At 57.1% G+C, this 27582-nt stretch overlaps 5 protein-coding genes across 5 annotated transcripts; all 5 read left to right on the top strand.

The window, feature by feature from the left end:
* Nucleotides 1-1448: 1448 nt before the first annotated feature.
* Nucleotides 1449-3959, top strand: LMXM_33_2100 (conserved hypothetical protein; the record flags this gene model as incomplete). Its single annotated transcript, XM_003878713.1, has 1 exon — nucleotides 1449-3959. The coding sequence occupies one exon, from the start codon at nucleotides 1449-1451 to the stop codon at nucleotides 3957-3959; it is 2511 nt and encodes an 836-aa protein (XP_003878762.1).
* A 1984-nt stretch (nucleotides 3960-5943) lies between these two features.
* Nucleotides 5944-7101, top strand: LMXM_33_2090 (putative protein kinase; the record flags this gene model as incomplete). Its single annotated transcript, XM_003878712.1, has 1 exon — nucleotides 5944-7101. The coding sequence occupies one exon, from the start codon at nucleotides 5944-5946 to the stop codon at nucleotides 7099-7101; it is 1158 nt and encodes a 385-aa protein (XP_003878761.1).
* A 1660-nt stretch (nucleotides 7102-8761) lies between these two features.
* LMXM_33_2080 (conserved hypothetical protein) lies at nucleotides 8762-14410 on the top strand (the record flags this gene model as incomplete). Its single annotated transcript, XM_003878711.1, has 1 exon — nucleotides 8762-14410. The coding sequence occupies one exon, from the start codon at nucleotides 8762-8764 to the stop codon at nucleotides 14408-14410; it is 5649 nt and encodes a 1882-aa protein (XP_003878760.1).
* A 6804-nt stretch (nucleotides 14411-21214) lies between these two features.
* Nucleotides 21215-24601, top strand: LMXM_33_2070 (conserved hypothetical protein; the record flags this gene model as incomplete). The annotated part of the gene is made up of 1 exon (XM_003878710.1): nucleotides 21215-24601. The coding sequence occupies one exon, from the start codon at nucleotides 21215-21217 to the stop codon at nucleotides 24599-24601; it is 3387 nt and encodes a 1128-aa protein (XP_003878759.1).
* Nucleotides 24602-26235: 1634 nt separating this feature from the next.
* Nucleotides 26236-27168, top strand: LMXM_33_2060 (conserved hypothetical protein; the record flags this gene model as incomplete). The annotated part of the gene is made up of 1 exon (XM_003878709.1): nucleotides 26236-27168. The coding sequence occupies one exon, from the start codon at nucleotides 26236-26238 to the stop codon at nucleotides 27166-27168; it is 933 nt and encodes a 310-aa protein (XP_003878758.1).
* Between the last annotated feature and the right edge of the window lie 414 nt (nucleotides 27169-27582).

Raw genomic sequence — 27582 nt, 5'->3', positions numbered from 1 at the left:
GGGAGAGGGTCACACGCGGTTTCACTTCTCCAAAAAAAACAAAGCGAGGCCATGGTCATCTAAGCATGCCGCGGATATCGGGTGTAGCTCGGCGAGGGAGTTTTTGTGGGCTGTTTTAGGCGCTTCCTTGCTCATTTTCCTGTGGGGAGTGCCACACAGCACCTCTACTCCTTTCCCCTGCCCTCCTGTAGTGCTTACCATCGCTGGTCCCTCACACCGAACGCTTTTTTTTTCGCTGTTGCTGTTGCTTGCTTCACGGGTGTCCGGGTATCGCGGGTTCTTACTCGGACCTTTTTCTTTTTGGCGAGGGTTCGGTGCGGGGGTGAGACGTGTGTTCGCAGTCGCTGAGGCAGCCATGTTGCTCGTGACGGATTCAATCGATTGCTTCAGTGTGTTGGCTCCTGCGCTGTGTTTATGTCGCTTGCACATGGACTTGCCCTGCAGCAGCAGCAGCAGAGGCTGTTGCTGGAAGCGGAGATAGGGTAACAGCGCCCGCCGCTACGAGTCGTCGAAACAATGCTCAGCCTTTGTTGCTGGGCTTTCTTTGACGGGCAAGATGAGGCCGAGCTTCCGTCTTTCTCCGCTGCTCTCAACTCTCACTGCGCCCGGAGTGAACTCGTCGCGGTTGATTTGACGGTGCATCTGTGGGAGTGATGACGACGGGTGGGATGGTCAAACAACATGAGGAAAAGCACCTTTGGTGTAGTAACAATCAGACTGGCTTCTGCGTCACTGGCGTTGGCGCTTCGATGCTCTTTTACTGCCCGTTCGTATGGCGTCCCCCACTCACTTGACCCCTTCTTCTGTTACGCTGTCGTGTGTTCTGCTCCCCTCTCTTCCGAGACTCACAGAAAAGGACGCCAGGTCAGTCGCATTTTCTGGTGCGCACTATCATTCACTCTTGGTGCACACGCGAAATGTGTCGGCGCCTAGGCGTCTCTGTTCTCTCTCAGCAGCGCCCAGAGAGGACCACTCGACCTCCTGCCCATATCGCCGCTTTCTTCGTTTCGCGTCGGTGGCAGCTGAACCTCGGGAGCGGTGCATGCCGCACCAGTCATGGCACTGTTCGTCAGTCGGCGAATGCTTCACAGCGAGAACCGACAGAGATGGCAGCGAGTGCGGAAAGCGGGGCCGCGGAGACCGTGTTTCCCGATCACATGGTTGTGGACTGGAGCGGCGGCTCTTCGTACTACTTCTCCGAGGAAGAAAATGCGCGCCTTTCTCGATTACACGCGCCTCTCACCTTGGATCGAGAGTCTGCTAGAGCTGATGGTGCAGGTTCCACCACACGCCCGAGTTCCACCAGCACGGACGGAGGAGGAAAAAAAGACGCAGTGGCGGCGGCGCCACGGGCTGTGATTCACGGTGTTGCCCGCAGCTTCTCCATCGATCTCACCATCCCTCCTCTGCGCCGCGAAGAGGTGGAGCGGTGGAAGCTCGACGGGCACATGTTTCGCAAGTGCATCAATGTTAGAAAGTCGTTGACACAGGGATCGAAAAGGATCTATCAACTGCTGCCCTCAACAGCCATGGTGACGTACCTCGGACCCGATATGCGCAAGATCGACCAGGTGCATCGCCAGAAAGGCTACTTCACCCCCTCCGAGGTGGCGGAGGTGTTCATTCCCCTGGTCCCAACGTTTCCGGTGGAGAGTCGGCATGTCATGGCGATGGTGCCACCGGAGATCTTGAAGCAGATCGAAAAGGTGGCAGGCTCGACCTCCACGCTGGCGCAGGTGGTGTTTGAGCACTACCCGATGCTCTTTCACTATACGCCAAATCGCTACCGGCCGGCGGTCGTGCAGCTGAACTCGGGGTTCTGGTTCGTGCGCCAGCATCCAGGGTATGGAAAGGCAGATCGCGCCTTATCGCAGTTCAGGTCCCACGCATTGGTGGACTTTGATGCACCCGACACTGGCGATGACGCGGCCGGCGTGGAGCCGCTCTATGCGGCCTCGGAAAAGGCTGCCGCCGAGGTGGCTCCCTCGCTGCGTGGGCGAGCGTATAGTCCTTCGCAGCGGAGGCCGTGGAGTATCGAAATACTTGCCGTTCTCGTCCGCAACCTTCCGCGCGTGCCGACGCCGAAGTGTTCGTCACAAGATATGACCAGCAGAACAGCGGTGTCACCGAGCGACGGAAAACCGCTTGTGCGGGAGCGCTACCGACCGCTGAACCTCGTCGAATGGATCAAAGACTTCCCTCCCGACGACCTCGCGTTTGTGAAGAAAGCACGCGAAACTGCTGTGGTACAGCTCATTACACAGTATGTACATGTGTTTCAGCTAATGAGTCTGAAGAAGGGCGACCACAACCTGTTTGTTGAAGGGCATGTGCTTCTTTCAGGGGGAACCGGCAGCAAATGGAAAGCGGATGTGGTAGACCCTCCGGCCTCCACTGCGTCCGCCATGGCGGGCATCGAAAACGGTGACGAGGCTTCTCCGGCGCGTGAAGCGGGCGAGGAGGATATCATGATGGCCGGTTGGTGGTCTGTCGACAGTGCTGACGCTCCTAAGGATTCTGGCAACGCTGCGCATGCTGCCAAGTCGACTGCGGTGGGCAACGCCAAGTCCACCGTCGACGACCGAGAAAGGGCGTTCAAGCAAGCGGTGACGGAGGAGCTGATTGGATTGGACGGTCTTGTTGAGGATCGCGGAGGCGTTGCGACCGAGCTGGACTCGGAGCGCGATGCCATCGACATTGGCGAAGACGCTGATGAGACAGGGGACAGTGCGTTAGGAGAGAACGACCACGGGGAGGTGGATCAGCACGGAGGCAACGCGGATGACATCTACCGAGATAGCAGAGGCAACGACGACCCGGGCTCACCGTCGTTGCCGCACGAGGGGTACTCGCAATCGCAGCGGGCACCTCCGAGAGGTGCATCCATCGATGGTGTAACGGCATTTGGCTTGCCTCTCGAAGAAATCTACATTCGGCGCCTTCCACCAGATGTGGCGCCTCGAAGTCTTAGTGACTTGGACGAAACCACGTCGCCCGATCCAGAGCTGCTCTCGATCGCGGCAAGCTTCCTCGCCTCGCCGCCTTCGCTGCAGTCGCCCACTGCTGACTGCTTTTTCCGTCGCTGCCGGCGGAAACGGTGGCGGGTGGTGAACGCGGTGGATGAGGTATGGCGTTGGGTCGCAGTGGAGCGTTTGTATGCGGGGTTCACAGTGGAGCAGCGAAGCCACCTCCGTGAGCGTTACCGAGGACTGGTTGGTTTTCTGCGCTACCACGGCAAAGTGTTCGAGCTCAGCGGCGATCTGATGTACGTCATCGCACATGACCCAAGGGGCGCCATGGCGCCTATTCCACCCATGGAACGCGCGTTTCGCTATGCTAATCGTGTGATTCTGCCAGAGGACTTCGATGACAATCCAGACCGATCCGCCTCCCTCCTCGGCGAGGCCGAGCGGAGGAAGTTCGTGCGGGTTCTCGGGGAAGGTGCGATACCATCCTTCCGGCGTCACCTGCTGCTTCTGGACCCTGATAATCCGCTAATGCAGCACGAGGTACTCTATGACGAGATCGCCAACCTTCTGCCAGACCACCCTGTGCCCTACATTGAGATGATGGCGAAGCTACCGCCGCTGATACGTGCAGCTCTTCCGCAGGCACTCAACTTGGGTGCCAGCAAGCGCGTCGATGTGTACGTTGAGAAGGGCAGAACAATGATTCGAAAAAAGACGGCAGCTCAGCCAGACGCAGCACTGGCGGCGTCGCGCCCACAGACGAGTGTGGAGGAGGCCATTGCTGAACTACTTCAACTGCCAATTGGCGAGGACGGCATTTCGATCAAGGCGCTTGTCGGTATGCACTTATCCGTGCCTGCCACTAATACCTTGTCGGACCACTTCGGCTCCGTCGGACGCGCAGTGCGCATGCTGCCACAGTATTTCGAAGTCTGGGAAGATAATAGCGTTGCGCGCAAAAGGATAGTGATGGTCCGCCTGCGCCATTGATCGCTGCTTTCCCACCCCCTTCCCCTCTCTCCCTTCTCACACGCGTTACGCAAGGAGGAGCTCAAGGGCTTGTGTGTCTTTCTTCACTGCACCGTCTGCAGGCCTCTGTTCGCAAGCATGCTTGCGCGCCTGTCCGTCTCCGCCCCCCTCCCCTTCCTCCTTCCCTCTCTCTCTCGACGACTCAGGGCATTTGTGGTGGTGTTGATCGTCTCCGGCGGTCGCCGAGGTTTGTCTGCTGCGGTGGAGTCTCTGTGTGCTTTTTTTTGTTGGTTTGCCGGGTCGTTTCGTCTCACCCGGCTTCCCCGTGCGGGCGGTCTTCACAGCAATGGGCAACGAGCACCCCGAAGAAAGCAGAAGCAACGGGGAAAAAAAGTATATGCGCATGTGTGTGATGAGAAAGAGGGTGAGCGGAGGGACGAAACGAAAATTGGAGGTGTACAGCGCTCTCGGATTGCTCGATCCGGGCTCGACTCTCCCTCGTTGACTTGTCTGCGTGAGTTGCCCTTGTCTTTTTGTTTTTCTTCCGAATGCCTCCTGTGCTGTTCTCGCTCCGCGGTGGAGTGGGCCCCACAGATGCAGACCCCCCTTCTCCCCCCCACACACAAAACAAACGGACGCAATGGTAACAAAAAAAAACGAAAGACGAATGGGATTTGCAGTGGCCCTGCTAGCCGGAACATCCTCTCTCTTGGAGGCAGAAGATGCAGTGGAAGAAGAGCACGGATGGCACCGAAGATGTGTGCCCTACCCGCTATCGCTTACGTGTGCAGAAAAAAAAGTTAGTGTGATGGAGAGTTGCTAGCAAAGGCATGTCGGAACGGTGGTTGCGAAAGGCGGGGACAGGTGAGAAGCAACACGTCCGTGCCATGTCTTCTCGGTGTCTGTGCTTCTCTCAGCCGGCTCCAAGCCACGTCAGACTCTCGATTTCATGTGGCGATGCAAACACAGATAGCGTCTTCTACGCTTGCAGGCTTGAGGGCGTTGCGATCAGGCGAGGCGGAGGAGGGACCGGGATGTCGAGGGACTCGATATGTTTTTTTTTCTTTTCGAAGAGTTATCGTTGCACCTGCCCAGCCTACCGCACTTTCTTCTGCGGTTCCACAAACAGACTCTCTCTATCTGTCTCTTTGTTGTGCACTGTGACCGTGATGCCGCGTCTTGGCGCTTCCGTTGCTGCTGTCGCCATCTGCGTTCCGCTTCCCTCGAGGTGGGATAGGTGTCTGCTCTGATACACTGACGGGACGATGGGCGTACAAGCACATGTCCTGGGGTGCTGTCGCTGTCAGCAAAGTGGTTGTGCAACTGCGCATTTATCTCTGTAGCGTTAACCCGTGTAGATCCACGTCCTCTCACCCAACTGCGCTCTCGCTCCTCTGTGTGTTCAGTTTCTGTCATTGTCCCTCCCGCCACATACACACACACACACACACAGAGACATATATATATATATATATATATATAGCACAGGAGAAGAAACACGCAAAGCACAGAAGACGAAAGCACCAACAACACCAACGGCAAAGAAAAGAATTTTCGCTCAAAACTTAACGTATCCCCCCCCCTACCCTCCACCAGCCTCTCCTACCCCCTTCCCCCTTCCCCCCCTACGAAGGCCTCTTGTCGTTTTCGTGGAAAGTGGACGGACCCGCACGAGAGTGGATTTGGGCGCATTGCCCATATCTTCGACCTGCTTGTTGCCTCGGGTTTGGCTGACGCTGTCTCTCTCCCTCATCGTCCTGTTGTTCTGTCCTTTGCTAAGTTCGCCTGCTCCTTTTGGATTCTACTCGCGCGCGCTCTCTCTCGCTGAGCGTGTTTGTTTTCCCGTCGCTCCCTCTGAGCGTGTCTCTGTTTGCCTTCTCTTCGGGATCACCGGGCTCGTTCACCCTCTACGGAATTCATACCGCAGAGTGCACGTTAGCCTCTGTGGTGTCCCCCCTGTTTTTTGTTTTGTTTTGGTGTTTTCGGCTGTCTTTCGCTGTCCGCCATGCCGCCGAAACTGAAGCTCCTCCCTGCGAAGAAGTCCACGCAGCCTCCGGAGCTGCCGGAGGAGAGCGATGAGCTCACTGTGGGAAACATCCGCGTAGGCCCCCGTGGTGTCGAGTTTACCGGAGAGGGCGATCTGCAAGTGCGTCGACCGGATCTCAACTTCGAAAATCTGAAGCGCGTTCGCCAACTCGGCCAGGGCACGCAGGGTAACGTCTCCATGTATGTGACGGCGGACAAGTCTGTCTTTGCAGTGAAGAAGATCACGATTCCCGTCACGCTCGACACTCGCACTCGCCAGACCGTCGCCGCAGAACTGCGCAACATCTTCTCCGCGCAGTCGAACGAGTACACGGTGAACCTGTACAACGCCTTTTACCGTAACAGGGCGCTTCGACTAGTAATGGAGTACATGGACTGGGGGAACATAGACGAGCTCATCGCGGAGACGGTGAAGATTCCGCCAACGGTGTGCGGCTACATCGCATCGCAGATGCTGCACGCCCTCGCCATACTCCACACGAAATCGAATATCGTGACGGAGCTGAATCAGCACAAGTCCCTGCGCCAGATCCATCGCGACATCAAGCCGGCAAACGTGCTTCTCTCCACCACCGGCTGCGTCAAGTTGGCTGACTTCGGCATTGCGACAAGTGCCGAGACGATCGGAGTCAACTCATTTGTCGGTACAGCGACGTACATGAGCCCGGAGCGCATTCAAGGGCGACGCTATAGCACGCCGAGCGACATTTGGAGTGTTGGTGTGGTGGTGGCGCAGATGTTGCTCGGCCACTACCCGTTTTCCTCAGTGAGTAAAGGGTTCATGGCGCTGCTGCGCGAGATCAACAGTGTGGAAAAGTATCCACTCATGGATGAGACCGGGTGTAGTCAGGAGGCGCAGGACTTCATCGATTCGTGTCTTCGACAAGACCCAGATGACCGAAGCACCGCCTTTGAACTGCTGGAGTCTCCATGGATTAAGTACTGCGAAGAGCACGGCAAGGCCGAGATGGTGGCGCTGCTCGCCTCGATGGGTGATCGAAACCGGCAATACCACGAGGACGACACCTTGCAGGCTGCTTCCAGGGAGGCTTCCAGCCTTTCTCTCCCACGTGATACCTCCGATACGTGCAAAGCCGACAACCCCCTCGGCATGTAAGTGCTCGTGGCCGTGTCTATGCGCTTTCTCGCATACCTCCTTCCCTCTTTGGTGTATCCTCGTCTGGCCACCACCTGTAGAACAATACGCCAAAGCTGAATGTAAGGACACAGATGGTGCGAGAGACGTACATATCAAGGCTACCTTTTGGAATCTTTGCCTCGAGAAGGAGAGAGCGAAATGCTCACGTTGAACCACTGCAACACACGATCGTTGTAGGTGTTGGCGCGTAATATACGCTTCGCGCTTCGCTCTATACTGCTTCTGCTGACATTATATATTTATATATATTAGATGGATTTTTCGACAGTTCACTGAGCACGTGTCGGCGACTACGACGAGTGGTGAGTTGTAGTTGCACTCGCGATTGTTCTTGGGTTTCTGGTGTGTGCACGTAGCGAATCATGTCGCTCGTAGCCGTTATTCTGTGCACGCTCGTAGGGGGCTGACGTCCTGTGCTGGCTTCTGTCTACTGTTTGTTTCGTTCTCTCTTTGCTGGACGCTCTCGTACGGTTGCCGTGGTGTACGTTAATGTGCGTGTGTGTGTCAGGCTGCATGGGTGAGTTTACGTTGACGGTCATGCTTTCTTCTTCTATTTTGCCGTTGCTGTTGTTCAAGCGCAACGTCATCGTCTCTCTCCAGCTGGTATCCACCGCGCACGCGATCGAGGTACATCTTTTGTGTCCGCCTGTCCGGTCCCCAACCACCCACCCCTGAAGCTGCATACAGGTGTGAGGCGTAGAGGCACACGTTCGCGCACAAATAGAGTGAGAGATGTGAGGTCCAAAGCACCGATAGGCTAAATAGAGATGGGGCGAGAAGGTAAGGCAGTGGTCGACTTCCTCAGGCCCAACCACCCCCGCTCCCTACCCTCCCCCAAGTCCCATAAGTTGTCCTGAGCTCGAAAGGCTACACTGGTGAATCTACGCGCCAACTTCTGCTGCTGCGGTGCAGTGAGGCAAGTGCATTTTTTCCTTTATACTATTGGCGAGTATGTTTATCTATGTGTGCGGGCGCGCATGGGCGGGTCAGGGCACGCACGAACCGACTCGCTGCTGTGGGGCTTTAGGCGTTGACGAGCATACGGCGTGTAGCTCGTCAGGTCCAGACCGTCTCGATATACGCTGTTGATCGGCCGACCAGACCCCTGTCTCATCCAAGCGTTGGCACGCAGCGCAGATGCGCACTTGTGCGGTGACACACTTGTGCCTCTTCTTCAACTTGGATCTCTTTCCTCGTCGTCGTCCCGCTACTTACTCCTCGTTTGACGCGCCTCGCCGTCCCCTTCTGCCTCCTTCCCCATCTCCAGCTGGAGACTCCACTGCCCCTATCACCACCACGCCCCCACACGCGCAAGGGACGAGGCACGGCGGTGAACTCACAAGAGGGAAACTTTACACGGTCAGCACTTCTAGGTAACTTTTTTTGGTGGCTCATGTACACTAGCGGGCCTTTTCAAAAGAAACTGCGGCCGAGTGCGCCGACTGCCACCACCGCACGAACAAGCTCCTCTGCCAAGAATGTGTCGACCCTCCCCCTCCTCAGCGGACCCGGCGACACCTCGACAACTTCGCCGCCGCCGCCAAGTGCCTCCTTGAACAGCTTGCGGCCATACGCAGGCTCCTCGTCGCTCTCGCCTATACGGACACACGCAGCGTTGATGCCCCTGTCGCCTGAAGAGGGTGCACGGACTCGTCATGTCGTCATGGACCCGCTAGCTGCGCTGCGACGCTGCCTCCAGTACGTGTGCAGCCACCCCGAAGTCTATGGCGATGATGTCCGCGGTCTCCTCGACCGCGAGGTGATGCACGTGGTGCGCCTCAAAGCTTCGGAGGTGGCGCTCACCAACGGAGAACGACCGCTTCTCGTCGACCCACTGGAGAGTAGCGGTGTCCGTGAAGCTGCTCGCGCTCTCACCGGAGTGCCAGCGCTGCCTACGATCCCTGCTCAATCGACCGCAAGCAACGGTGCTCTACCGGGCACTGTTTCCGCTGGCGACTTGTTCGGCTACGGCAGCGTCTCTTTTCTGCCTGCCGCCTCCGTCGGCTTTAGCGCACTGCTACAGGACTCGCGAGCTGACTGGCGACGGGTGGATCAGGCCGGTAGCGGTCGCTACTCGGACGGAAGAAAGACGTTTTTTGGCGGCTTTTCATCCACGACATCGTCTCCTCCGGTGCTGCGTCTCTCGCGGGATGAGAGCATTCAGTGGAATGACACCCTGCCACCCTCCTGTGCGCCAGCGAACCCGCGCGGTATCCGTAACATTGCGCTAGACTCGGTGAGGAATGATGAAGCCGTGAAGAGCAGTGCCTTTTCTGAGGACATCGCCATGGACGGCGGCGGAACGCACTCGGACGAGACTTTCCAAGCATCGCCGTCCCTGCCGCGTGGCGGCGCGTGTGAGGTGCACGATAGGTTCAACACACAGGACCAGAATTTTGCCCTTGACCTCCGCGAGGGCACGCCAAATAACCTGGCCGCAGCGCCTCCCAGCGCCTTCTGCGCGGCAGACGGCACGGTGTTGTTAGTGGATCAGGAGGGATACGAGGTGACGTACCTGCGCGCGCAGCTGCAGCAGCTGGAAGCCGCGTTCAACTTCAAGTGTGTGCGGCTGCACGAGCTGGAGGTGGAAAACCGGCACTTCGCCGAGAAGATGAAGACATCGGAGGAGGCGACGGCTCGCTGGGCAGCGCAGCACCACGCCATGAAAGGCCAAGTGGAGGTAATGCGGCGAGAACTGGATGGCTGGAAAGACCGGGCCAACGACGCTGTGACAGCGGCGACAAAGAAGAGTAAGCAGCAGAACCAACGGGCAAAGCAGATCGTTTATAGCCAGCTTAGCGACGCGAAGCAGGAGATTGTCCGGCTGGGCCAGCTGTGGCGCGAGACGGAGCGAGCCCTGCAAGAGACCCGTCGCGCCTTCGAGAACACAGAAAAGGAGGCCATCGCTGCGCACAACCACCTCACCGACGTATTTCATTACCTAGAGCGACTGGAGCGGCGAATTGCGCGTCGTGACGCATACGTGTCCCTGTGCGAACGGCGACAGCGGTCGCTGGAGGAGAAGTATGAGAAGCTGCGGTGGGGCTACGAAGAGCTTTGCACGCTAGACGGGCGTTACTCGTATGTCGACTACATGCTCACCACAAAGCCGTTGTGGTCCGTGTACATGTTCGTGCGTCTTGCGCGGCACCAGGGAGACTACGTGGCGCTTGAGAATCCAATGGAGGTGCAGCAGCGACTGCTGCTCATGGTGGAGGAGGCAGAGAAAGGTCGAGAGGCAGCCCCAGAGGCTGCCGCCGCCACTCTTGCGGCCATGGAGCCGTTGTACGGACTGATGTTCAGCCGGTCACCGCAGGGCGGCCGTCTTGTTGCACAGGAGTACGACTTCCGCCTCGTCTTCCGCACCATGGTCGACGAAACGACAACTGATCTGAGTCGCCGCGGTCGACCGAAGCAGCTGCGCACCACCCTGCACGGGTCGGTGGCGTGCCGTGTCATCCGATGGCACGAACGCTACAGCATCGACTACCTCAGAGGCCAAGACGATGAACCGGAGAGTGCGGAATTGCACCGCAAGTGTGTGCCGCTCCTGACTCTTGCCTCTGTGCTGCTGCCGCTACGTTCGCACACGGGGGCGATCCTGCTGCGACCGCCGCCGGTGGAAGCCGCAGCTCCCTCAGCGGAAGTGGCGGATTCCACGGCGCCAGAGCAAGCGCCGAGGGCTGAGGAGGAGTGTGTGCAAACTCTCCTCTCAACGACGTCAAACAAACGCCACTACGACGAGGGTATGATTCGCTTTGTGCTTCGCTGCTTCTGGAAAGAGCGACTGTCAGCCTTTTCGCAGCAGATGAACGCGCGCGTGAGCGCTGTCAACGAGAAGCTGGCACGCAAGCGCGAACTTGAGGGTGCCGTGCAAAATGGAATGACCGGGAAGAGGCTCTCGCTAACCGGTGAATGTCTGCCTACCGCGTACCAGAACAACGACTCCGCCGACGACAGCGACGATGACGAAGACGACGTCGGCGTGAATCAAACGTTCCTGGCTGCCCTTGTCGACTTCTCGACGCGCTTCGCCGCGCAGCAAGCGGGTGCGGCTATCACGGCGCCCACGAATGCTGGTGTTCCACCTAGCAAGGCAACCCTTTTGAATGTGCGTGGCGTGCTCACCCGCGGGGCATCCGACACGAAACTAGGCGGCAGGTTTGCGGCCAACACCTCCTCTCCCGACTCAAAGGCAGCACTTGACTCGGTGTGGGAGAGTGGTCGCATCTTCTTCGCTGTGGTGCTACAGCCGGGCAAATCCGCACCGGCCAAGCGGGACCCCACCTCGCCGACGAATGATGTGCCGACCCCAGAGGAGGTGAGCATTCTTGCTGAGGAGGCGCGCGAGATGCTGGCGGCGCTCTACTACTACACGCTGGAGTACAAAGACTTGGACCCGGACTTCCGTCTCTTTTACCTCGTCGCGCATCAGATGGTTCCGGAGATGGTGGCGGTGAACTTCTTTGCCGGTCTCGAAGCCTTTCAGCTTGAGAGCGTGGCGCTGTTGGAGTGGCGGCTGCAGTGCCTTTCGGGTGGCATGCACAGCGGTGCGACTTGCACAGGCGCCGGGCAGCCGCCCAGCTCACCCACCATGCCCAAGGAAGTGGAGGACCCGCTGATGGCGCTTATGCGCGTCGTGGACGTGACTGACGATGCTCTGCTGGACGGCGAGGAAGAGGATATTGAGACGGACAGCGACGGTGATGGCTACGGCAGCATCTTACCCTTTCACGCAAGTGCGGAGACACAGGTACGTCACTCCACAGCGTCGTCCGCGACGACGGGGCAGCGACAGGAGGGGAGGAGGGAGGAGTCCTTCACGGAAGAGACGCAGTCGTCCGTGCTGCCAATGTCGCAGCGCACCCGCGAGTTGCGACTTCTGCATAACATCCGCGCCTACCTGCGCGAGCGGCGGGGGTTTATGCAGGCCGAACAGGGCGAGGAACTTGGCGACGGCGACGCGGAGCTGAATGACCATGCGGAGAACACCACTGGGGCTCGTCTCGCCGCCTTCTCGTTTGACGAGGCACCGCCGGAGTGGACGGCGCTGGAGGAGCGGGTACTGAACGTTCTCGGTCCGCACGCGGCGCTGCTGGATACGTTCCGCCACCACTACCGGAAGCAGAAGATCGAAAATGCTGCGCAAGTCAAGGGAAAGCCGGCGAAGCCTGGAAAGGAGCTCGACTACCTGCGCAGAAACCGATCAGAGCGCAAGCGTCGGCACGAGAGAGCCAAATATCTGAGCGCGACGCGAGGCCTTCTGACCGCAGACGATGTTCTCGCGTCGGTGCAACGCCACTGCCTCGCGACGTACGCCGTCTCGTGCTGCGGCACGCCTCGTTTCTCCCTTCTGCGCTCCTTATTCTGTCGTAGCAAAGGCCGGAGCCCCGATTCCTCATCCGGACTCGACCCGTACGCGATTGTCGGGCATCTACCTCTCACCAGGCTTCACCTGCAGCGGCTGCGCTTCGCGCTGTCGCTGGATCAGCCCTCCCATCTAATCCGCCCTTCCGCCCTGTTCACTGTGGACCCGGTAACAAAGTCGAACAGTCACTTCTATGATGCCTACCTCACCATTGTGCTCGACGTGTTTGAACAGCAGCAGTCCTTCCTCATGCACAGTGTGCTGCGGTGCTGTGCCGCACGCCATGAGTTGTATGCCGCCGAAGGCGCCGAAGACTGTGACGGCCTGATCCCGATAGCGTGCCTCAAGAAGGGCCTGACAGCTGCCTTTTCGACCATCAACGGCACATCGCAGCATGCGCTAGCCGTGCTGAACCATTTGGTGCAGTACGATGAGCTGCTTCGCCTTGAGGATGAGGTGAGGTTTGAGCAATTCACCGACGCGCCACTGCTGCTGAACGTGCCGCCGCGTTATGGGCCAGGCCGCTTCACAGCTGACGTCCGTGTCAGCGTGGAGCACGGCCCCGGCGACGCGGCGGACCAGGGAAAATGGAACCTGCGCGAGGAGGCGGACAGCTGCTCACTGCTGAACATCGCCTTCGCTCTCCGCATGAGCTACATTGTGTGGGGTAAGGTGAGCGCCGGCACCGCCGAGGCGCTTGTCCATCGCATCGTCAAGCATGCGGTGCCAGTGTGCTGCTCCGACGTCGTCCCAGGCGATGCAGTGTTGGCGGTGCCCGCGGCTGCAATGCACAAGGACGCCACAGTGGTGGAGGAATTTGCCGAGTGGGACATCTTCGACCAAATCACGCGACAACAGTACGCCCGAGCACTGATGCGGCTGAAAAAGGGTCACAACGGCGATGCAAACCCGCTGCGTCGCACTCTCTCAGCATTGCAAACGGAGCTTCTGCGACCGGCATTGAAACTCAGCAACCGGGCAAGGGTTGGTGCTAGCATCTCTCTCTCGCCGGGGCTCGTCGACGTTGACGCCCTGTACCCCGACGTCGCATGCGTGTGGGTGACAAAGAAGGTGCTTGTCGAAACTCAGAAGCACATGGAAAGGGCTGCAGCTGCCGTTTCCGCTAAGGGCGCGGGCGCATCCGGCAAGGGCAAAAAGAAGCGCCACCTATCGCAGCTGCGCAAGTCTCTCCTCAGCGTGCAGACGGTCGCAAACGGCAATGACAGTGCAGGTGAGGAAGGGCAGGTGCCGGACTATGGGCTCTTGAGCCTCGTGCGTGCACTCGGCTTTGCGCCGCCGTTGTCGACGAGCGTGTCTGGAGTCGGTGGCGCCGCGGCGAACATGAAAGGCGGAGGCAAAAAGAGCGGTAAGAAAAGCGGTGCCTCAAAGAACAGAGCCGTGCTAGAGACTGGGATTCCAGCATATGTGCAGCAAGAGTACAGCGCGAACTTGTCCGTGCAGCTGCAGGACCTCGCTGCGCGCGTGGCTTCGTTGACGCCGTTCAATTTGAACAGCTTCCCTGGAGACATGTCAGTTGTTGGAGATCTCAGTGTCAACATCGAAGGAGCGACTCCATCGCGGAATAATTTATCCATGCCAGGTCCATCTGGTGAAGCGCCGACGCCAGGGAATGCACCGTCGCGTATGCACTCTGTCAGCTTTGCTCGAAAATCACTGCAGAGCACTTCACAGAGCAAACTTCACAAGAAAGTCCCCGGTGAGACGCCTGCCAATACCCAACGAAATTCCGTGGAGCCGCATGCGCTGGCGCCGACGTGGGTACCTTTGTTCCCAGGCTCATCGTCAACGTTGGACGACGTAGGGGCGTCTCTGTCGGGTAGCGTGCCGATGGATGTGTCCAAGCTCTACACTATTTGCGCCGCTCTGAGTATGACCTAGTCGTCTCCTAGGACGAATCTGCGCCCCCCTTCTCCTCCCCCTTGTGAAACGACTCCGTGCAAAGACTGCCTGTTTCATGGTGCGAATGCTGCAACGCGGGTGCGGGTGGGCAGTACCGTAGCTTTTGTTGGTTTGTGTGGTGTGCTTGCTCACGGGGGTGCACGGATCGGTTGTATCGTGCTGCACCTGGCCGAACGCAAGTCAAGCACACCAGGAGAGAAGGAGGTTTGCCATATCAAGGCGATGGTGTGATCATCGACATGTTCGTGCAACGTCTCAGACATCGCATTTTATCCTGCTTCTTGCTGTCCCGACGCGCTGTGCTTGTCGTTGTTTTCGTTCTGTTTGCCGGAGGGCTTCCATGGCAGATGATGCCAGGCGTGCTGCCTAAACGAATGTGGATGTACGTGGAGCACAACTGATCCCTTTTCTTCGCTTGCATTGTTTTTTTTTTTTGGTGGGGGAGGGGAGGGGATACGTCAAAAGTGTCGTTCCCCACATTCAAAATGTTTCGATGTAGCTTACAGTGTCTTGCACGAGTTGCAACGCACCCCCTACTGTTTTCTTTTTATTTTTTTCTGATCGACTGCACACTCGAAGAGGGACCGGCGAAAAGGACAAGAAGAGCCCTGTCAGCCGCGTGGCCCGATTCGGCGGAAGGACGGTTTGTCCTGGACCACCGGGATGTGGCCCTGGTGCCACGGAGGTAGGTGTGTGCGTGGATGTGTGAACTTGTGGAGGAATATGGACATGTTCGGTCCAAAGCACGCTTTGCCCCTTCTGTCTCCGCTTGACGCGCGAATGTTTCTCCGCTTCTCGCAAAAGGGCGGCTCATTTTCGTTCGCCCATTGGCAGTTGTCGCGTCTATTCTGCGCTTTCCGGCGTCACTGAAGTCTTTCTCTGGTGCCCCCCTCTGGAATTTGTATGTAAAGAACTGAGTAAACGGAGAGAAACCGTAGCACCGAGAATCAACCCTGCTGTTCTCCACCTATCAGACGACAGCTGCGTGGCCCCAGCATCCCTGGGTTTGGTTGCGCCTCAGTGAACGACTCTTCATGGGGAGCGGGCAGCATCAGCGTGGTCACGCCTTTGCGGGCTGCCTCTGCTCTCGAGCAGAACGAGTAGCGGCGTCTTGATGGTTACCTGCACATGCACGCTGTCGTTTCCTATGACATTGTCACAACGGCACTCACGTGTTTCAGGTGCCTGCTGCCTTGTTGTACACTGCCACTGCCTTTTGTAAGAGAAAGGCTTGGAATGATGCCCTCCCCGACCACCACCGCCTATCCCGCCACTGCTTTCACTTGTGATTTCTTCGTACGCGCCCAAGAGCCACGTTGGTCTCTTAACACTCGTGGATAGTGCTGCCTTGCAGGGCATCGGGGAGCACACAAAAGATATCGGCGTTATATTCTTCTTTTATTCGGTGGTGGTGTTGTTCCTTGTCACCCATCGAACATTTGCTGCGCTGCGTGTGTAGTGAGGCAAGAACGTTGCAACCGTACTCCTAGTGGAATGGCTGTGGTTGTCTTCGACAGGGATGCGCTCGAGTCCTGGAAGCTGCGGTTGCGCGACGTGGCAAATGCCGGTGATGGATACAAAGAACAGGTGCTGTCGTGCCTAGACTCACTCGAGCAGCTGGGACGCACCACACAGCATGACCCAGTACTAGCAGTGCCGAGTAAGAACCTTGAAAACAATCTTGCCGTGATCACCCCCGCCCCCTGCACGCGCGTCAGCACTGGCACGCAACTGTGGACCGTACACTCCATTCACTACACACACCACGTACTCAATAAGATGAGGCGGGAGCGCCAGGTGCAAAGGCTCACTCTGCGTCTCGGGAAACTGGCAGCAGATTTGCACAGCGTCGCGCACGACATGTGGAAGGTCTTGCAAGCGTCCTGCGCGCGTCAGGCACCCACAGCCTCACAGAGGTTCTTCGATGTGACAAGAGCGAAAGCTCTAGACAGGTCCGTATCGGTAGCAACAGCACCGGCCCCCACGAACGGCGGATCGCCAGCGCTGTCACCGTCCACGTGTCATACGCTACGCACTCTTTTTGGGAGATTTCCGGATTTCAAGGCTGATGTGCTGCTGCTATACGGGTCGAGTCTGAACACATCTTCAGAAGCAACTACGGCAACTTCTGCGACTCCACCCCATGCGAAAAAACAAGTCGACGCATCTGTGCAAACCCCGCCAGAGCTCATGGCTGAGTCGGCTGCCGTCGATACTCCGCGAGAACGACTTCTGTTTCTATGTCGTCGCTGCAGACAGGACGGTCGCGCCGACTATCAAGTGGAAAACAATAGGATGCAGCTCAAACAAACACATGAGATCGTCGCAGCAGCGGGGCGAACAGGACGACCAGCTCCTCTGAAGAGTCCCACCCGACAGTGCGCTGTCTCGCGTGTTGTCCATTCCCCTCTGCCGCAAATCGGCGCTACTCGCCGACCGCGATGGTGACGGCTTCCACAGAACTTTGAAGTTCAGTGAAGCGCACAGATGTACAAAAAACGGTCTTGCATTGTGATTTCTTTTTTTGTGTGTGTGATGCTCTCCTCAACGCCCATCATGACGGGGGTGCGGATGGGGGAGGAGGAGGGCACCACCCCGCAGGGCGTGGCATCTCAGGGTCCAGTGCACCTCCTCCTCCCTATCCCTGCCAGATGCCAGAGCACTTCTGGTGGTGACAAGGTCGTGCATCCACGACGTAGGGAGGGGAAGGGGTCCGAGCGATGCTTACCGCTACGCCTGTCGGCGAGGAGGCCCCGGGTGGCGCTGCACCGGTGCGACGGCCGACAGAAAAAACCCTCTGAGTGCACCTTCGCTATATTCGCTGAGCAACACTTATGTAGGTACTCTCTGTCAGACTAGTTGACTTTTTCACGGCCGCATTCGAGATGGAGGTGCTGTCAGTGGAAAGCTTAACGTCGCGCTCCCTCAGGTCCGATATTACCGTTCATCTCCCCTCTGGGCACCGCGAGGAAGTGGTGAAGATATCTCCCTACGCTCGAACACGCACCCAGGACAGTGAAAGTGCTCAGTACGTGTACACGCCGGCACCGGCGCAAGACGAGGAACGCATCTTCCGCTCAGGGGCGACGGCAGGGCTCTGTGCTTAAACGACCAGCTGCTTAGCTGAGGCACCACGTTTGCGCGGCGCTGAGGTGAGAAAGATGGTTGTATAGGGCCTTAGGTATCGAATGTGCACCATAGGTAGGTGCAGCGCATGGCTTCCTCTTGGGGTGCGCATGCGCGCACTCTTCGGTACACGCAGTCCTTCAGCTCAAGCATTAATCTGATTCCGCACGGCGTCTGCGAAGTCGCCAACCCGCATCATCCACTCTTGAGTGAATGACAGCGTTGACCGTTACGTCCTTGATGGCTCTTTGTACGGGAAGAACGGACTCCATACGTTTGTTGTCGCCACCAGGACGAACCGCCTCTTAGGCCCCCATACCTCCGTCAGCCTGCTCCTCTGGCTTGACAGGTGTGGGCGCATTTTAGCGATACGTGCACAATTCCAAACGCCACGGGGACGGCCCTGAGAGCAATGAGTGTATGTGTGTGTGTGTGGGTGGGTTGGCGACGACTGTCACGAGTACCTCGGCCATGTTTCCCATGTCGACGTACTCGGAAAGAAAGAAAAAACATGGGCGGAGGTGCTTGCTGCCCGACATGCCGCTGCGCGGTAAAGCAGCACGCCCTACCCGAGGTGCAACGTGGTGGGTGTCCCCGCACTCTTTATGCGGGCTCGGTCAGGTAAGGACTGCAATGCGGTCAAGAGTCTCCTACTGTACGGCCTCAGCGCCACGCACTTTGACCACGGCATTACTGAGCTGACAGTTTAGCTCTCAGATGCGGGAAGGGGTGTTGGCACCATCTTGATTGTGAGTTGATTTCGGATCACCCTCAGCTTTTCATTTCTCCTCAACAACAGCATGGCAGACAAATGTTCTGAAGTTCTTCAAGGAGATTGACGTGTTTTGGCAGCTTTCCATGCTGCATCGGCGATTGTATTGTGTTTACGCCCGGGAGACATTGAGGCTGTCCTTTGAGCCTGGTGTTCTCGGTTGTGTGATCGGCATGGCGATCGCGCCGGCAGCGTTGGCGCAGAGCACGCTGTTTTTTTACGCAGCTGAACGTTCCTGCTCTGTTTCCATTCGTGCAACTCTGCAGGATCAAGGGATGGAAAGTGGTTTGTGATCTGGCGGCGAGTGCGGGCCCGGTCCCGTATGTGGTGCAGCCGCCCTCTATCACGGCTACTCTTCGACTTGTTTTGTGAATGGGGGGGGTGCAGAACTCTCGGCGTCTTTGCGATGTTGAATGACCTGCGACGACAGTATAGTGCGTCACCTGTGGGCATCGTCGGAGCAGTCGTCACGGGGCGTCTTGTTACCACCACCAACAAAACGATCAAAACGCAGCGCGAACATGCCTATATGCGGCAGGCTTTTTCCACAGACATCCGCTGTACGCGGGAGGTGTTGTGGCGGTCGCTACGACATATGCGGGCATGGGATAATGTACTCATCGTGCCGCTTCTTCTGTTTCCCACATTGCTTACCTTTTGGTAGCGTGCAAACAAAGAGGGAAAAGAGAACGTAGCGGGGCGAGGATGCCTTCTTGCTTTATCCTCCTCTCAGCCAATAGAAACAAGAAAGCTCGCTGGGGTGTCTCGCTCTCTTCCACCCGCGCATCTAGACCCCCTTTCCAGCGTTTCATGCCCGCAGTGGAGGCCGTTCGTTTCTGTGTAAGCTGCAGAGCGACACTGTGATCGCCTCCTGGTCGCCACACTATGAGGGTTGGGGTTGATGGGTGTCGTGTGATCCGCGTCGCTGTGACGCCTTGTCGCCGCATTTCTAACCCCATATCGTTTTTTTTTTGCCATGCTGCACCTCCTCACCCTCACTGTCGCTCTCCTCTACACCCACCCCCCTCCACCGCCCATCTCTGCCTCTCAATCTCTAGCCTCAAACACTGAATCCACCCCCCACCCCACTTCGTCCAGCTTTCAGTGACCGGCTCTCATTTTACCGTGACGGCTCGACCATCAGTCATACACTTGGATCACAGTCAACCACGGATTTCTCGCGCCACCTCTTTCTGTCTTCGTCCTGCTTAGCTGTACAGGTGCCAGCCCCCACCCCCACCCCCGCCACACACACACACACACACACGTCTATATATATATATAGACAGAAGCACACCCCACTCAGGCACAATCCCGTCTCCTATTTTGCTGATTTTTTCGTTTGCCTTTTTCTTTTTGTTGTTGTCGTCTGCTCTGTCTCCTCTCGCTTTTTCTTGTTTCATTTGGGGGGTTTCTTTTTCTTTTTTTTTTTCGACGTCTGAGTGTCGGTCCTCTCCACCCGTGCTTCTTTTATCCCCGTGTCGATGAGCGACTAGGCAAGCAGCGGTAGAATCCTTGCGTCATACATCTCATCTTCTTGGTGCGCTCGTTCGTCAACTACGCGCACCAAACAGACACACACACACTGACAAAAGGGCCACTCCTACCCGCCCACACACGCGTGCGGCATCATCATATAAGTCTCTGCTAAAGTTCACATGTGGCTTCCTTGCACTCACCGCTTACCGTAACTGAACATTTTTTTAAAAACTCCTCCTCGCCCCCCCCCTCTCCAACAACATCTCCATCCCTTCACGTGACCTCTCCTGGCTTGTATCTGCTTTCACGTGTCTTCGGATTGTGTCTTCATAGCCTTTTTTCTTTTTCTTTTTGTTTTGTGAAGTGGGCTCGTGTCCTTAGCCTTGTGCTGCACTGTCCTTGGCCACGCTACCTGTGTCGTACTCTGATTCTCTCCTGCACTCCATTTTACAAATTTATCGCGCATTGCTTACTGTCGCGTTCTTCGCCTTTGTGTTTGTCCGCGACTTAGCCAACGAGCACGCGCCACAGCTTCATTTTTTTTTTCGGAGAGTGGTGGGGAGTGGAAGTGCTTGTACTTCGTGACCCCGCGTCACTGCCGTGCTTTGATCTGCTTGCATCTGCGCTTTGTGTTTTTTTTTGCCTTTGTGATCAGGCCTCTGGCTTCTGCGTGCGTCCCTTGTACCACCTGCGTAGTGCTGAGCACCGGACTCAAACAGCTCACATCTGCTCACCCTGAGCGTGGATATTGATCTCCTCACTATTGGTTGCTTTCCCAGACAACTGAATCTCCACCTCCAAGGTCACACGGCTCGTCTTCCTTCAGCCGTTTGGGTCCCATCTGACACAGTCCCCACTCTTATTCTGTGCCCTTCCATCCCTGGGTGGGTTGCGAAGGAGCAGAACAAAGACCGTGCCTTTCTTGCGTTGTTGTCACTTATTATTATTTTTGGTGTGTGTCTTTGTTGTGGAGCTCCCAGCTTGTTAAGGGTGCAGGCGTTGGCGCATGTTCTTGCTGCCTTCTCTCTCCCCCTTCTCCGACTTGATTGACGACTCCTGACTCTACTGTTAGTTGCTGTTGGGTTGATTGTTCTCCGTCTCATATCTTGCCTCTCTCAATCTCCCAAGAGAGAAAGGAGGCATAGACGTACATGCCAGGTGTGGTGGAGGGCGAGGGAGCGCATACGCGGACGACACTGCATAGAAGAGAACGAATCGGTGCCCATCGAACAGAGGAGTACACAGGAGTCATTGACACACCCTCATCCAACTCTGCTGTCTCCTCGTGCCACAAGAACCTTTTATTGCTGTTTCAGCTGCTGCAGGATTGCGAAAGCCAGCGGAGCGAACGTGTTACACATCCACCTCGTGTGCACATATAGACACCAATTCAGAAGAGTACCCAAATGGCGGCGGCCTCCTCCAACTGCCAAGGCGAGGGCTTGCAGCGCTTTCAGTCTGCGGGCCGATCGCCTGCCTCTGCGCATCTAGAGCTCAGGGAGAGCGTCTATGACAATATCACTGGCCACGTGAACGTGGCGAAAACGGTGGATAAGCTCAGCAAAGCGGGCATGATTGATCGCATAAACGAGGGTGATGCCATCAACAGCAAGTCCCTGGAATGTAGCGATACAATCATGGCGTCCAACAGTGACCCCAACGTACTCAAGTTGCCGGCGCTCCAGCAGAGCCGGCGCCTCGCAGTTGATTTGGCGTTCGGTGATGACGTGCCGTCGTCACGTACAATCCTCCGGCGCGTGGTGCACAACGTCTGGGGGTCTCTCAAGATGACGCGGCTGTTTCTCTCCTTGGCGTGGACGGATATCAAGGCGCGTACCGGCAGCTACTGCCTCGGGTTCTTCTCTGTGCTCATCGTTGTACTTCTGTGTGTGACGATGCTTTCAATCCTGGTGCACATGCCGATTTTGTTTCTCCGTCTTTCCGAGGAGACGCGTGGCGAGTTCGACCTCGTAATCGGGCCCGGCAGTGTCATGAGTATGGCGACGGGCATCAACTACACGAAAATCAAAGAACTGTTTCCGGAAAGTGACCCCAATTACGGATACAGCGCCCCGCGCTTCTTGGACATGTACATGGCTCGCACCGCGCGTTCCTGCGCGGACAAGAATGTGACGCGGATGTGGTACAACGCGGATGGAAGTGTGTGCGACAGCATTGACCTATGCATGAGTGAGTGCATCTCCAATGGCACGGCCCTTGTGAACCTCATTGGGATTGACGCGGCGGCAGAGACGCGAATGGGATTTGGCAAGGACTTCGATGGGCCTACGCTGAACGAAGGAGAGCTGATCTTGTCGCACCGCGCAGCGGTTCTCATGGGTGGAGTGAATGTGGGCGACACGTTAATCCTCTACGGAGATGCTCGGCTCAACATTCAGCTCCCGTTCGCCAATCTGACGCAGAGCGATGCGTCGACCGTCATGATGCCGTACAAGGTCGTATCCATCATTCAGGAATACTATGGCAAGTTTCCGGATGTCGATACCTTCGTGGTCGTGTCCTTTCACACGTTCTTGCGCGATGTAGCGAAGGGTCTGGGGCCGCACACGTCCCCCGCTGGTGTAGAGGGCGTCGCCAACACGAACCCGAGCGACTGCGCGTCTGCCGTGTACTTCATCATGAATCCGGAAGCCCGACTGAAGGCGTACAGCTTCACAAACTACAACACGATTCGCAGGAACGTGGTGGCGTGGGTTACGGGGCTACTGTCGCCTCTCGGGTTCATGCAGGTCAGCCGCTCAACACCGCAGCTGCGCGGCTTGTACACGACACGGCTGTTCAGCGTCTTCATTGGGCTAATCATGTCCGTCATCCTATTGGCGCTGGCGTTTCTCAGCGTTGTGCTGATCTACACCCTTCTCACGGTCGGAATCGAGACGAAGACGTATGAGCTCGGTATCCAGCGCATGATTGGCCTTACGAAAGAGAATCTGGTCTTTTTGGTTCTCGCCAATGCGTATACCTTTACCGTGCCCGCGTGGATCATCGGTCTGGCGGCCGGACAAGCCACATACACAGGGGCTCGGTTCGGTTTCGCAAAGCTCGTGGAGGTGCAGCTGCCCATGTTGGTCACGGGGGCTTCCCTTGGGTGGGCCACGCTCGCCGGCCTCGGTATCCCAGTTGTGGGCTCTTTCTTTCCGATCCTCGCGCTCGTGACGCAGAAGCTTCCCGACGCGATCAACACCTCGCGCAGCCGCAATAGTGGCGTCATATACAAGATCCAGCGCAACGACTCGACGCAGTGGAACGGGTCCATGTTCGTCCTCGGCGTGCTCTTCTTTGCTTTCGGCTTCCTGGTCTACTATCTGTTCCCCAACGCGTTGATCACGATGAACCTGAGCTTGGTCTTTTACATCTTCTTCGGGGTTCTCATTGGTCTGCTCGCGGGGCTCGTGCTGCTCGCGATGAATTTTGAGCGGGTGGCGCAGACGTGCGTCAGTTATCTGCTGCTGTTCTGGGAGAGCAGGGCGGTTTTCTCGTTCATGCAGAAGAGCCTCAGCGCGCACCGGCGCCGCAACCGAAAGACGTCGCTCATGTACGCGCTTTCTCTCGCTTTTATCATTTTCATTACGGTGGTTGTGCAAATCCAGCTCGTCTCCTTCGAGTACTCGTCTCGTCAGCAGATGGGCTGCGAAGTGTATGTAGAAACAAAGGGACTGACAATGGAAGAGTACTGGGCCGTGGAGGAGATTATCGTACACCATATGGGGTCCGGAATGATCTCTGCCTACACTTACGACTACAACAGCTCTGCTCTTTCGCTCCTGGATGGCTCGAAGATCTTCTCCCTTGGTCGCTTACGCAACTCTGTCACGGTCCTAAAACCACTCCCTCCTAACTACTTCGAGGTCATGGATAGGACTTACTTGCAGGTGGGCAAGTACCAGAGCATCGTGGGTCGTTACGGGCTTGTGCGGGCCCTCTACAGCTCTGAAGGCCTCTACAAGGGGATCTTCTCCTCTGCCGCGGCGAGTATCCTTGGCATCGGCGACGCGGACGGCGTCGCTTACGTCCTGATAGATAGGGTGATAAACGCAACCTCAAACAGGGAGGTCAGGCATCGGGTCACCCTCCGTCCTATCGCCACACTCGACACCGCTCCAGCAATAACTGCGTCCAAGTACACCGAAGCGAAGGGGGACGTTGTGGTGAGCATCCCTGGACTCTTCCGGCACCTTCATGAGTCGCGCGAAAGCGTCTTGAACGGAAACGTCGCAAAAATTCGGCTGCGCATTAGTGACCCGAAATGGTACGACTTCATAGCTGACCTGCTCACCGGGAGCATTGCCGCGATGGGGCACCCAGTAACTGTGAAGAACATTAGGGATGAGACGAGCACCATAGCCGAGGCCGGCCAAGTGCTGAACCTCTTCTTCATTGCGGCTGAGATTATGATTCTGGTCATTTGCTTCTTCTCTCTGATGAGCAGCATGACGACAAACGTGCTCGACTCCTCCAAGGAGATTGGCGTACTGCTCTGCTTGGGGATGACCCATTTCCAGGTATACCGCGTGTACGTCTGGGAGGCCTTTGTCTTGGTCGTTTCGTCTGGGATCATGGGCCTCATCGTCGGCCTTGTTGTTGCCTACACGATGCAGCTGCAGAACATCCTGTTCACACAGCTGCCTCTGCCATTCCCGTTTCCGTACATCCAGCTGTCCGTTCTGGTGGGCATTGGCCTCCTTTCAGCGCTGGCGTCCAGCATCAGCCCGGTGGCGTACCTGTTGGGTCTTCCTTCCGTCACGCACATCCTGCGTCGCACCATTCACTGAGAAGTCTTCAGATTGATTTGGTAGGTATCCTGACCGAGGTGGGGGAGGGCTCGGATGCCCGCCTAGAGAGGGGGGCACGCTCACATATAGGACTCTATATCCCTCCCCTCTTCCTCCCTGCTCAGCCACTTGCTGCACCCCTCCCCTCCCCCCCCCCCGTCACCAATCTGCTCCTCTCAAGAATGCTGGTGTCAAGGACGCACTGATCAGGTGAGTGGGGTAACCAAGTGTGGAGCTTTGTGTGTGCGCCTGCCTGTGTGTGCGCGTCTGATTAGACAACACCGACAATCAGACTCTCCGCCGCCTTGACCTCACACGATGCCAGCGTCCAGTTTTGCAGGTGCCGTTGGCCACCATCGCCGCCGCGCAGCCAGCCTCCTCTTTTCCTGTCCACATTCATAACACCCTTTCTTCCGCTTGGGTTAGGCAGGGCATATGTATGGGACCATACGGTCCTCTCATGGTCGAACAGCTTCTCACACACAACGTCCGCTGGCGCTGGTTTCATATCTTTTTCGAGTGAGTGCGTGTTTTCTTATTATTGCGCGTCTGTGACGTTTTCCGTTGCGTCATCGCTATGCTCGCCTTTGTTGATGTCTTGTCTAAGCGTGTGTTGTGTGTCCCGGCAACACGCTCAAATCACCGCGTGCTTGTGTGTTGGCATTTTTGTGTTCGCGGACTCCTCCCCCTCTTGCCCCCCTCCTCCTCCTCCTCTTCCTGTTTGCTCGTTTCCTTGCGTTTATTTGTTTTCTGTCTTTATTTTTGTTTTTGTTTGTTTTCGAGTGACGCTGTTGTCGTGGTGCTCTGGATTGCCGGAAAGCTAAACGGGCAGAGGGAGGGAGGGAGCCGAGCGCCTTACCAATACCCCTCCCCCCCTCCCCCCCTCCTCTACCCCCCCCCCCCACACACAGACCAAAGAAGCTGAAACGGAAAGTGTTACGCGACGGCGTGCATGGTCAGGTGTTGCGTCGGGCGGAAAACGCGTCATGTCCACCGCATCACCACGGCTGCTCAACGCGAACTGTGTGGATCCCCTCACACGCGAATCCTTCAGTCTCTTTTTCTTTATCTCTCTGTGTGTGTAGGTGTATGTGTGGCGTCACTCCAACAAGAATCTTGCGACGTGCCTCGTCAGTGTCCTCCCCAGGAGAGGCGCCGTCACGCTGTCACTGGCACTTGTGTTTTCTCAAACGTGAATAAAAGAACAAAGTCACAATACTGCTGTGTCCTGCCTCGGCTTTCATCTCACTCTCTCCATCTCGCTCCCTCATGCCCACCTCCTCTTCTGGTTTTCCTTTCCATCGGCTGCGCTTGCGTTTTGGCACTTTGGTCGAGCATCAATACCGTCTTCGATCCAAGGACAAGGTGAGAAGGGAGAAGGGGAGCTCATAGAACCGTATGCATGGGACGTGGCTGTTGTCTCAGCAGCACTGGACGTCGCACCGTCTTCTCTGTCATGCTCTCTGCTAACTTCAGATAGAGAAACGCAGTGACGCGAACCACAAGCACGCCTCGCAGGCTTCCAGAGACCCTCAGCGGAGACTGCATGCAGGCGCTGCAGCAACGGTGCCCACGCGCGCGTCTTCTGTTTGTTGTTGTTGCCCCACTGACTCTTATGTCTTTCTGCCGCTGCGATGTCGTGTACACAAGCTGATATGCCCGATAGCCAACCAGCGCCGTCACGGGCGAAAAGCCGCCGCACGTGCGCTGTGTATTTGGGCAGCACAACCTTTGTCGAAATCGATGATGATCCCTCGACAGTCACGCTGGAGGAGCTGTGTGAGGCGTTTGGCACGCCATGGGAGAGCGGCATGCACGTGAAGCACCGTGCCACTGGACGCGTTGTGGCTACGCTCCCCTTCGAGCCGATGCCAACGCTGGAAGACGTGTCAGACGTCTTAATCAAGGCTGACAGCACGACGGTGACCACGGACGCAGGCGATTTAACGGCGCCAACGGCCTACGACAACGCTGAGGAGGATGTGGACAGCGCCGAGGAGGGAGAGACGACGTACGCCGTCGTATACGACCTTGTTACCCCGTCCGCGCCTGGCGACAATGGAGACAGCGAGCTGGCGGCGGCCGTAGCGGCGGCTGGTCTGTCGGAAAACCTTTCGACAGACGCAGACGCTGCCTCCGACATCGGAGAGACGATGCGGAAGCTTGTGGAGCTTGGTGCAGCAGACTTACTCACCGCCGAGCCCTTGTCCGTGTCTCAGTCGAGGCGGGAATACAATCCGCCAGAGGCCCCTGGCCTCCTGCGTCGCATCGTGTACCCTGCCTCCCAGTACTCACCATATCGCCTCGATCGCGACCCGCTCTACGATGACAAGCTTTCCTTCTACCGATCCTCTCCTGTCACCGCTAGCGTGGTCTCTGGGACCTCGCCGACCAGCTGCGCCGGTTCGCATGACTTTGGTGAGGGAGGTCCGTACACCAGCTACCTCGATAGCTACAACCTGAGTTGTCCGATGGCGGGGTCGTTTGTGAGGCCGCTTGCGGCTGGAAAGGCGGCGATAGTCATGCCTCTGTCGGATGACGAGCATCACCGCATTTTCGGCGCGTGAATCGATACCTCACAAGAAGGGAGGGGGGAAAAACACGGTTTCCCTTCCTCAAGCTATTTTGTTGTTGCCCTCGGCACTGCTCCTTTGCTGGTGTGGGTGTGTGTACGTGTGTTCCACGTTTGAAGTGCGAAGGTGTTTTAGGTCAAGGAGCGAAAGAACGGAATATATATATATATATCTGCATATCTCTATGTATGTCTGTGTGTATGCGTGTACAGGTGTAGAATGGACGTTTGCATAAAGCGAGAGCGAAAGATGCTCTCCTCACCTTTCTGTGTGCCGGTTGCGGCCCCAATCGCGGACGCAGCACGCCACAAGATGTGCTGAGCCCCGATCTGTGTAAGAGGGGAGAAAAAGAGAGGAGGACTTCCTGCACGTGCACCAAACGTGTGTCTTTGTGTGTGTGTGGAGGGG

The sequence above is a fragment of the Leishmania mexicana genome, chromosome 33 (genome assembly GCF_000234665.1).
Source record: "Leishmania mexicana MHOM/GT/2001/U1103 complete genome, chromosome 33".
NCBI classification, from domain to species: Eukaryota; Euglenozoa; class Kinetoplastea; order Trypanosomatida; family Trypanosomatidae; genus Leishmania; species Leishmania mexicana.
Note: the sequence above shows the minus strand (reverse complement) of the source record. Positions and strands in the feature narration are given on the sequence as shown.